Genomic DNA, 11,443 nt, shown 5'->3' with positions numbered 1-11,443 from the left:
GCAGATTCTAGTTTTTGCTCCTCTCCCAAGTGCAACGGAGGCAGAGCGTGGCACAGGCAGGAGACGTTGCTAAGGGGCGTGGTAAACTGAACACGGCTGATGCCGACGAGCCTCCTGGGCTGTGTTGGGGAAGGAAACTGGCTACCCGAGTGACAATCATGCTTAGTGCACGCTGTGTCACAGGCATTCTTTCAGGTAATCTTACAACAGCCTTATTCCATAGGTGGTGGCATTAATCTCAATTTAAAGAACATTGAGGGGAAGTGGACTTGGCCCAATGGATAGGGTGTCCGTCTACCACATGGGAGGTCCGCGGTTCAAACCCCTGCCCTCCTTGACCCGTGTGGAGCTGGCCCATGCGCAGTGCTGTTGCGCACAAGAAGTGCCCTGCCACGCAGGGGTGTCCCCTGCATAGGGGAGCCCCACATGCAAGGAGTGCGCCCCGTGAGGAGAGCCACCCAGCATGAAAGGAAGTGCAGCCTACCCAGGAATGGTGCCGCACACACAGAGAGCTGACACAAGATGACACGACAAAAAGAAACAGATTCCTGGTGCCGCTGATAAGGATAGACGCGGCACGGAAGAACACACAGCGAATAGACACAGAGAGCAGACAACGGGGGGGGGGGGGGGGGGGCGGGGGAGGGAGAGATAAAAAAATAAATCTTTAAAAGAAAGAAAGAAACAACATTGAGAGCTCCCGAGTGTAAAGTAACTTACCCACTGTCCCCAGTTGTAAGTGACAGAACCAAGATTTGAATCCAGGGTAGAAGGGATTATTCCCATGTAACTCATCAGTGCCCTGCAATTAAAACAGACTTCAGACACACAGCAGCAGCAGAGGGGCGCAGCTCTCCAGGCTGCAGGGCCCGGCTGCCCTCCGCCCCAGCTCGGAGCAAGCCGGGTGACCCCCGCACCCCCACTGAGCTCCCTGGGCCTTCTCATTGGGTCTGCAATGCCAGGGTGCCCACAGACAGGATGTCACTGTCTTGCAGGTCTTTGTGGATGTTGCTATCACACTTCAGGATGGAGTTGGGTCCTAGTGGACTCTGTGCTTGGCGAGCTGGTGGCCTCAGGGCTGCGCTGCCACAGGCTTCCTGGGTGATCTCTGGAGACAGTGCAGGAGGGGCGCCCTCTCCTGAGGGGTTCTCCTGGGGGCTCCTGTGCTGCTCGGGCCAAGCAGGCTGCTGAGAAAGACCGGGACTGGAGTTGAGGTCAGGAGGGTCGGGCAGTTGCCGCGCAGGGACAGAAGTCTCCCTGCAAAGTGGGCTGGGCACCCGCTTTGCAAGTCTCGGGGCAGAGGGAGCACTCGTTGCAGGTGACCGTGACCCGCCCTTCAGGCAGCTTGTAGCTCTTCTGGGAGGAGGGAGCGGCAGCCTGGCTTTTCCTTGATGTCCCACACGGCTGGTGGGTTAGAAGCCACCCAGACCTGTGCCCCCATCTCACCTGGTGCCTTGGCTCCAAAGCCTGCCAGCCGGCCCACCCCCTCTGGCCCAGGCCCCCTGAACCTGCCCACCTGCCAGGGGAAATGGCACATGCACAGACGGTTGGCTTCTGGGAAGGGCATCTACATGCCTGCAGGTGTGAAGCAGGCAAGGTGAGCCTGCCCTGGGCCACCCTTAGGACCCCCTTGCACGGGGTCCTGGCTTAATTACGTGAAGATGAACACTTGCTGTGGGCTGGCCACCTGGAAGGCCCCCAGCACTGGCGCTGGGTTTGACCCCACTGAGCCTGTGCTTGGCACAGGCTAACGCAGAGTTGGAGAGAGGAGGCCTCAGATGGGTGGGACTGGGCTGAGACAGGCTGGGGCTTCCTAAGGAGTGGGGGTCCAGCAGTGAGCAAAGCGGGGTACAGAGCCGGAGCTGGCTGCCGCTGCCCCAGGGGCAGAGGGGGAGGTTGGGTCAGCTCTCCTGGGGTCCTGGAAGAGAGGAAGGGGGCTGTGTGCCAGGCCTGTGCCTCCGTGTGTCCTGCCCAGGCGCAGGAGGGCGATGCTGTCAAAGGTGGGCCTGGGGGTGGGGGTGACCTAGACCCCGGGGGCCCCTTCCGGCCTCGCCTGTCCCACCGCCTCACCAGTGGTACAAAGGAGCAGCCGCATTCATCGAGAATCTTCCTGAGGTGGTCGTGAGGTCCCAGCCTACCAGGTCCAGGCGCTGGACAGCATGGGGTAGCGTGGAACCCTGAAATGGGCACACTGGGTGACAGTGTCCCAAGAGTCCAGCACGATGCCTGGGGGTGGGCTACAGAGGGGCTGCAGCCCCGGAGTTGGGAGTGAGCAAGGAACCCCAGAGCAGCCTTTGTTCCGAGTATTGGAACGCAAGGAGAGGGGGAGGACTGGCTGGGGCTGGGTGGGTGTAGGGGTCCAGGGAGGTGGCACTCAGGTGCGGGGCCTTAGTGCCTCTGTGGGTCCTGGCAGCAAGTGGGGTATTAGGGAACAAGGAAAAGACAGGGAGTCCCGCGCGGGCGGCGGGGGCGGTGAGAACAGGTCATGGTTGTGGAAGCAGAGAGGCCCGAGGGCCTGCAGGGGTGGGTCTGGGAAGGCAGAGGGGCCTGGACGCGGGGGTCACCGTTGCTGAAAGTGAGGCTGGGGGCGCGGGTCCTCACCCACTGTGCGGCAAGAGGTGTAGACTGTCGGGACGGCCACACGCCCTGTAGGCACCTTGAAAGTCTCACACATGGCCCAGGTCACCTCGCCGGTGGCCTTGGGGTTGCATGGGGCCCGGATAGAAGCGATGGCCTCAGGCCTTCTCCGCGTGGCCCCACTTGGTGGCAATGCCATCCTGGACAGGGTGCGAGAGAGCGTCAGGGGTCGATCTCGGGCCCGTGCCCACAGTGACACCCCGGGGAGACGGGAGGGGAGCCTGCCTGGCAGCCCCGCCCTCCAGGGGCCTCAGTTTCCTCCACTGTATCTCGGGGCAGGGGGAGGTGCAGGGACTCCCGCAGGCCTACAAAGGTTTACCCCCCAGGTCAGCTCCCCGGTGTCTGCGATTGCCCCCATCCCACAATGGAGGGAAACATGGCCCGTGGTGTGTCGTCGTCTGCGAAGCTCCTTGTCGCCAGGCCGGGCCATTGTCACGCAGGAGCATGGTGCACTCGTCCAGTCACACATGGCTGCAGGCTGTGGGCTGCGGGCGGAAGAGGTTAACCACCGCCCAGGCCCCCGGGGTTGGTCCCCCCCCACAGCTGTGCCCTGGCGGCCCTTGGATGTCTGGCCTCTGGCGACAGCTGCACCTCAGAAAAGAGCAGAACCCCCCCCCCCCGCTCTGCGAGGGCAGCTCCTGGTTTCCTGCTCAAGTTTCCCAAAACAGCCTTTTCTCCCAGACACCAGCCTCTCCTGCCACTTTCTCCTGTGGGGCTTTGCATTTTGCTCCCATTTTGCAGAGAGGGAAACTAAGGCCCAGCTGGAGAAAGGGACATCTCAGGATGGTTCAGCAAAGCAGGATTGACCTGGAGCTGCATCCCCCTGTGCCATTGCCCTGACCTCTTCTCCAACCTTCCTCCTTGGGACCCTGGGTGCTCCCTGAGGCCCCACCACGGCCTGGTGCTGCTACCCCCACCCAAGGGAGATGTTCCTCCCCCAGGCCTACGGGGGCCCTGGCTGCCCTGAGAGCCCTGGGGTGGGCTCCGCAGGTCCCAGAGTGGCTCCTTATCTGTCCACCCTCACCCTGGAGTCCTTCCTCAGGCCAGCCCCGGGGCCGGGGCTCAGCACCCAGCTCCACACGCCAGGACCAGGGCCCAGGCCAGGTGGGGAAACTGGTGAGCCCAAGCTCAGTTTACCAGCTCCAGATCAGGTGCTCTGGGAGGTGGCGAGCTCCAGGTGTGCAGGGGACGCAGCTGAGGGAGTTACAGCTGCTGGCTCCAAGGGCTGGGGTGTGGCGCCCCTTGCAAACCTCACAAGCTCCGTATTTGGTGGTGGTCCAGAGCAGCTTTTGGGCTGGAGCCTTTCATGGCTGGGGGCCTGAGCTGGGGGTGGGGTGCCCAGAGTCTCTCAAGTTCTTGTATGACCAGTGGGGTCTGAGACCAGCTCTGGATGGGATACCTGGTGCCCACGCAGCCCATTTATGGCCATCCGGGGCTGGGGAGCAGGGATGGGAGGCTGGTCTCTGAGTGGGGACCGGTTCCCCTACCTGTCCCCCATTCTGGGAAGGAGGAGAAGGGGGAAGAGCTCAGGGAGCTCTCTGCCTTTCCCATCCCGCCACCCCCCCACTGTGGCAGGAAGAACTTTCCAGCAATCTGAGCATGGTGGGCAGTAGTCCCAGGTGGGGGAGTGAACTCCCATCCTTGCAGGCGGTGCAGGAATTGCCCAGGGTGTTTAGAGGGAATCCCTGTCCCACAGGAGCCTCTCCAAAGTCTGTTTTTCCCAAATAATCTGTCAGCCCATGGGACAAGCCTCCCTTATTGGACCAACGAACACCCCTCTCTTTGCTTCTTTATTCATTAAGGCCATGAGAATAATGCCATCGTTCAATGTGGCATCTTGGAAAATGCAGCAGAAAAAGACCAAAAATCCCCCTTTTCCCATCACCGTCTAGAGAACAAGAATGTTCACAATGTGTGTGTGTCCTTCCAGACTTTTATCTGGGTGGGACTATTTCTCTAGACCATTTTTCTTTGTTTTTAAAAAACAGGAGCATAATTGCATATTATGTTCTCTCTGCTTTTTCTTTTTCTTTTCCTTTTAAAAGACATTTCTAACTGAAGTGTAACAGACATACAGAAAAGTGTACAAATCTTGGGTGTTCAGCTAGACGAAGCCCTCGCCCACCCTGCGGCAGCCCCATCAGAGCCCTCCTGATCCCCAGGCCCTATGCTTTCCCTCCCCCCACGGGCCCCATCACCTCCCTTCCAGCCCAGGGCTTAGTTCTTTCTGCTGCTGCACTTGATAGAAACAGGACCACACTGCGTTTATTTATGGCCTCTTTTTTAAAATTTATTTCTCTCCCCGTCTCCCCATTGTCTGCTCTCTGTGTCCATTTGTTATGTGCTTTTCTGTGTCCGCTTGCATTATCTGGCGTCACTGGGAAACTGCGTCTTTTTTGTTGCATCATCTTGCTCAGTCAGTTCTCCATGTGTGCGGCACCACTCCTGGGCGGGCTGCGCTTTTTTCATGTGGGGCGGCTCTCTTTGCGCGTGGGGCACCCCTATGCGGGGGCGCTCCTGCGTGCCATGGCACTCCTTGCGTGTGGCAGTACTGCTTGTGGGCCAGCTTATCACATGTGTCAGGGGGCCCTGGGAACCGAACCCTGGACCCTCCATATGGTAGATGGACGCTCTGTCAGTTGAGCCACATCTGCTTCCCAATTTATGGCTCTTCGGCTCAGCATTACGTTTGTGAGAGCCATCCGTGCTGTGGCTGAAGTTGGTTCATTTTCACTGCTGCTTAGTGCTCCATGACATAAAGGTACCTTGAGGACAGTTTCCCTGCTTGTCTGTGGATGGACTGTCCTGGGGTTTTGGGAGGGGTGGGCTGCTGGAGGATTGGGGGAAGAGAGGAAACTTGCTGTTAATCCAACAGGCAGACCTAGGTGTAAACCCTGCCCTGGCACTTACGAACTGAGGACTTAGAGTCCCTGCCAGCCTCTCTTTCCTCTTTTCCAGGGGGTTTCTGAGAGAAGCCACATCACAGGGGCCGGGAGGATAGCCCTGAACAAAGCACAAACCCACCTGCTCCATAAATGCTCACTCCTTTTCCTCTGGCAGCAGGGAGGTCCCTGGCCCTGTTTCTCCCAGTGGCAGGCAGTTGGAACCTGGGCCTCTCAGCCCTGTGTCCCTTGGGAGGGGGAGGGAGTTTAGGAGCATCTGTCCTGGGCAGGGGGCTTGGTAGGTAGGGGGTGGGGCTAGGCTGAGACTGCTGGACATTAAAAATGCCAAGGATGGGCTGGGAGAGGACAGGGAGGGGGAGAGGGACTCAGAAAGGTTCTGGTCCCAACCCCAATCCTCCAGAGGAAGCTCCAGCACACACAGCCCACCCTCTGGGTGCCCTGGGTCCAATGCCACCTTTCTCTGAGCCATCCCCACTTCTCTCCCCTTGGGGCTGAGGTTTCCCCTGCTGCAGTCTTTGATGCATTCGACCACAAAATCAAAACTGGAACTTCTGGAAACTCAACCTGTCAGAGGCATCTTAAGTGGTTGGTTAAAAACATGGGCTTTGGAGCAGACTGACCTGTGCTGGAACTCTGGTCACCCAACTCTCCAGGCCTATCTCCTTGTTTGGAAACAATTTGAAATAATAGCATTACTTTCAGAACAATGCTGAGACAGGACCTACAGCGCCAGGGGGAAGGTGTGGAATATTGAAAGAAGAGCCTAGAGAATTGGGACTTGGTCTAGAAAACAGTGGGGAGCCACTGAAGGTTTTTTAAGTAGGTGTTAAAAAAAAAAAAAGGAAAGAAAATGGGCTGCCTCTGCGTGGAGACTGGAATTAGAGAAGATTAAATGAAGGGAGTCCAGTCACGAGGCAGGTCAGGCCTGAAGTGACCGCCGCACGGGAGAGAGGAAGTGCTCTCTGAGAAGAGAGAGAATTAAAGAGTTTGAATGGAGGGAGGGGCCAAGGGTGCAGCCTAAGTTTTTGGCTGACGTGACTGGGTGGCCATAGATGTCATTCACGATGATAGGCGCCTTGAAGGCGGGGCATAACAGAGGGGAACGCCCCCTCGCATCCCGCCCATTCGCGGAAGGACAGCGTTGATTGGCTATTTCCAGGAACGCGCCAAAAGTTGCCGAGGGCGGGCAGGGGGCGTGCACTTGCGTCATTTCCGGGGAGCCTTCTGGACCGCAGTTTCCCGGCCTCCCCAACTCAGAAACTTCCGGCCGGCGCCGCCATTTTGACTTGGCGACCTTGGGCTCCGGGTGGCCGCTGTCTGCTGTCTGCTCCGTGCCGTCATGTCCGCGTTGACCCCACTGCTGCTGAGGGGCCTCACAGCGCCCGGTCGGCGGCTCCTCGCGCAGCGCGCCCAGATCAGTTCCAAGCCTCCGCGGGAGCAGCTGGGGCCCCTGGTGAGGAGCGGGCCGGGGAGGGCGCGCGAGGCGCCGCGGGCCGGACCCGCCTGGCGCGCTGGGCCCCGGGCAGCCCCGCGAATGCCCTGCACCTCGCGACCCGCATCGCAGCAGGGAGGCGGCGGTGCCGGGAGGGCGCGACGGCGGGGACGGCGCGCGGGCGACGGCCGGCCGCTCTACGGGCGTTAGGTCTTTGCCCTCAGCGCCAGGGCTTCGGGTCAGACCCATCGATCCCAGCGCGCTCTCTCGTGCAGCCTGGAACCAGTTTCCTTAGCGTTCTCTGAGCCCGTTTATTCAGCCCTTGGCTGGGGAACGTCCGCTGCCGGTTTTATCATCAAGGAGGGGCAAGAGGACCCCAGCTGGTGTTTGGAATTCCCGGAAATGTGGGAGGGTTTAGCTCTTAGTGACAGCTTTCCCCCACTTAGATCTTCTGTCGGTTCACCTCAGGGCCAGAACCCTGCTTTGAACGCACGTTTTCCAAATCCAGGTTAGTGGACCACGATGAAGGAGCAGAGCTGGGAGAGTGCTGTGGCTGAAGAAACTAGTGATGATAATTTCAGCTAGCATTCGCTGATGCCTGCTGTGCACTGGGCACTGTGCTGACTGCCGTGCTCCTCTCGTTCAGTCGTCCTGGTGCCCCTGAGAGGAAAGGACGAGTCTGTCCATTTCATGGTTAAGGGAGCTGGCATTTAGGAGTGATTTTCCAAGGTCTCACCTTCAATGGCAAAGAGAGGATTTTAATTCAAAGCTGTGCTGTGACCTTAACTACTATAGAGAATATGGTAGTGGCTATAAATAAAAAAACCTGCCATCCATAGCCCTAGAGATTTGAGAAGAGTCCTGTAGAGGATGTGGGAAAGGAAAAATTTTTAAGGGTTCATAGGAAAGTTATTAGAATTATTGGCTTATGCCCCAACAGATCAGGTTTAAATCATCTTTCCTGTCCCTTCACTTTAACATCTGATGGTGGATTTCTCCATAGCCCCTCCCACCTGTCACTTTCCCAAATTCTGACCTTGGGACCTAGGGTGGGTCTTGATCTCTTATATTCCCCCCCTCCCCCATGCTGGTTTCCTTTGTCGAGAGAGTTGTGGCTCTCCCACCTGGCTGGCTGAATAGACTTCTGGCTGCCTGGGAAGTCTCCTTGTACTCCTGAGAGCCCTGGGGGAATCCTTACTCCTACTCCGGGTCCTCTTTTGTGCTCTGTGCAGGATGTCACCATTGCGCTCACCTCCTGCTTCCTGTGTTTCCTCGTGCCGTCGGGCTGGGTCCTGTCACACCTGGAGAACTACAAGAAGCGGGAGTGAAGGGGACCGTCCTCTCCTCGCCCTGTGACCTGACCACCCCCAGCCCGTTCTAATCATGTCTTCTGCATTCCTGGCCGGCCTTCCCTGGATCATGTCCTTCAATTACAGTGACCACTTCTGCAACCATGACCTCTCAGTGTCTCCATAGTGACACCTGGGACCACATACATCATATAGGAGGCCCTGCTTGGTGGGGTCCCCAATTGTACCAATAAAGTCTATTTAAACCTTGCTTCAGAAACTTCTCTTGCCTTCTGCCTGGGCTCTTGCCTCTAGACTTGAGCTGAGGCTGGTTTGGGTGGGGGTGTGGACAGGAGCACCTGCCCAGCTGCATGGCTGACTGCCTGGTGTTGGTTGTGTGTGCTTCAGTCATTCTCCCTGCTACCTGGAAGTGGAGCTTTTGTATCCTTTTCATTTAAATGTTTTCTGACTTTGGTCATTGGGTGGTCATTCTTCATCTTGTGTATCCTCTAGCTCTCTCGGTTGTGCCCAAATCAATGTCTGTATGTGTGTCGGGGTGTCCTTGGGGGCCACCTCGTCTATGTTGACAGAGCTGCATATGGACCTTGCTTTCCTTCCCTTTGTCCAATCTCTCCTGGCCTTTTTGTGTGGTGTCCAGTGATGCCTGTGGGACCCGGCGTGGCCATGGGACCCAGTGCCTGGATATTGTGGCAAGCCCAGCTCCTGCCTATGGCTGCTTCCCTGAGGTAAGGAGTTGCTTCTCTGCCTCCTAGATGGCTTCAGTTTCTTTCCACACAAACGGGCCTTAGAGTCAGGCTGCATGGATGGCCTTTTTGGAGGGAAGGGGACAGACTGCTTGAGGGGGAGGAGGGAGCTGGAGTGCTGGGAGGTGTGCACAGGTAAATGTTGGCCAGTGGAGAGGGAGTGCCCATGTCCTGAGCTTGGGGCATCTACCTGCCGCCTGCAGGGTTCCTCTACAGCAACCTTGTCTGCGAGGGGAGGGAGGGCACCTCGTGTGTCTCCCACAGAACAGGGTCATCCTTTGTTCTGTGCCTCACTCTGGGAGGCCTTCCTATTTATGTTAGCCCCTGGGTGGGGTGGTAGCTTATGTCCACTGCTCTTCCCACATACCCCACACTGGCCTGGCAGCCCCTGGCTCTCAAGGGGTAGGGGGGGTGATGTTGGTTGGCAGAGGCTGCTATGACCAAGTTTCTACTTCCTGAGCAGAGGCCTTTAAACTGCTTAGCCCTAGGGTGTGGACACAGATTAGGCATTGCTCTTATAGCCACAGAGCTGCCTGCCACACAGCAAGAATGTGACTCCAGAAGAGGAGAATGTCGAGTTTCTATAGGTAACTCCGCTGCCCTGCAACAATGATTGGCTGTCCCCAATTTTTGTGCCCCTGGAGCACCTAGGGGTGGGTGATGGTCCCCCTGTCCCAGGGGGAGTACGTCAGCCCAAAGCTCTGTGTCCCAAGAGCACCAGGTGACTGCAGGCAAGTGACTCCTTGGCTGAACAAGGCTGGCCTTCAGGACTCCTCCCAGAGAAAGTCCTTAGCAAACTGAACAGCCCCTTTGTGCTCACATGACATGCTGGGTTCTGCAGCTTGATGGACTGGAGAGTTTAGAGCTGGGTGACCTGTCACGCTGAAATCCCATCCTTTCCTCTGGCCTGCACTAGGCCTGAAACCTGGTCACCTTTTACTGTCCTTCCCTTGTGCCCTGATGAGGGGCCCTGGAGCAATTCTCTAGAGAAAACAGCCTCCTTGTGCTCTGAGTCTGTGTCTGGGTGTCTGTCCAAGTGTGAGTCTGCAGGGGTGGGTGTCCATGTTTGGATGGGCATGCTGGGGTGGGGGTGGGGATGGCTGCCTTTGTGGCAGTATGCCCTCATGTCAACAGCAGTGGCCTTGGAGGCAGGAGACCCAGGTTTGAGGACTGGCTTGGCCACTTGCTGATGACCTCGGGCAAGTTACCTAGCCTTTTTCAGCCTCAGTCTTCATGATTGTAAGAGGAAGATAGTGTGGCAGGCAGAATAACGGCCCCTCAAAGATGCCCACGTCCTGTTCCTGGAGCCTGCAAGGCTCTTACCTTGCACAGCAAAGGGGACTTTGCACATGTGATTTAGAGTTAAAGATCTTGAAATGGGGAGATTATCTTGGATTATCTGGGCTGGCCAGTCTAATCACATGTCCTTAAAAGTGGAAGAGGAAGCCAGAAGAGTGGGTCAGGGAGATAGGACCTGGGAAGGACGTGCTCCACCACTGCTGCCTTTGAAGAGGGAGGAAGGGAGCCCAGAGCCAAGGAATGCCCTGGCCTCCAGAAGCTGAGAAGAGCCCTCAGCTCACAGCCAGCAAGAAAATGAGAGCCTCAAGGAACTGAATTTGGCCAGCAACCAGTGACCAGGAAGTGGATTCTCCCCGAGGGCTTCCAGAAAGGAACACAGCCTGCTGATACCTTGCTTTTAGTCCTGTGAGACCCATACCAGACTTCTGACTTCCCGTGCTGTAAGGTAATGTTTGTGTTGCTTTAAGCCACTAGATTTGTGGTGATTTGTTAACAGCAGCCAATAAGGAAACTAATGCATCTTCTGGTGCTGTGAGGCCACCTCACAGGAGGGGCTGGCCCCTGTGGCTCCTTGGGACGTCAGGCAAACTGGGATATAAGGTATTCACAGGAAGATGGGTCCCCCAGCAAGGAGGGTGGGTGGTGGAGCATCTCCTCTTGCTGCCTCTGCCCCTCCTCTGCCTGCTTTCTGCCTCTGCTGGCTCAGCTCTGCAGGCAAGCCTCATGGCCCAGCGGTGGCCCCGGCGTCCTCAGCCTGCTCAGTCAGCCTGGCCTCTGGAGCTGTCAGACCCTCTCTAGACCATGACTGGGGGCTGACTGCATGTGGGCCATGTGAGCACTGCAGCTCTGCCATCCGCCCTGGGGGAGGATCGCCATCCCCCCACTTTGAGGCTTCTCTTGGCCATGGCCTTCCTGGGAGGACTGTGGCTGTTCTAGGGCCCATGGTGTTCCTGTATGCCTTGGTCCCCCAGCTTGGCCCCTCTCCTGGGAGGGGGAAGAGATGGGGTGAGTCTGGAAGTCATGCGACTCTGCCATCTGGTAAACTCTCCTGTGGTTGGATGCCCGGATAGGGTTTCCCCCACTCCCTCCATCTGACTGAATCCTAAAGACAGGGCTGTA

At 57.5% G+C, this 11,443-nt stretch overlaps 1 protein-coding gene across 1 annotated transcript in view; it reads left to right on the top strand.

The window, feature by feature from the left end:
• The first annotated feature begins 11,344 nt into the window (after positions 1-11,344).
• Positions 11,345-11,443, top strand: part of STIP1 (stress induced phosphoprotein 1) — a 197,863-nt gene continuing 197,764 nt past the window's right edge. Inside the window, exon 1 of the mRNA XM_071217860.1 lies at positions 11,345-11,362. Coding sequence (XP_071073961.1) covers positions 11,345-11,362 — 18 coding nt within the window. The remainder of the gene's footprint in view (positions 11,363-11,443) is intronic.

The sequence above is a fragment of the Dasypus novemcinctus genome, chromosome 10 (assembly GCF_030445035.2).
Source record: "Dasypus novemcinctus isolate mDasNov1 chromosome 10, mDasNov1.1.hap2, whole genome shotgun sequence".
Lineage (NCBI taxonomy): Eukaryota > Metazoa > Chordata > Mammalia > Cingulata > Dasypodidae > Dasypus > Dasypus novemcinctus.
This window is presented reverse-complemented; position numbering and strand designations above follow the sequence as displayed.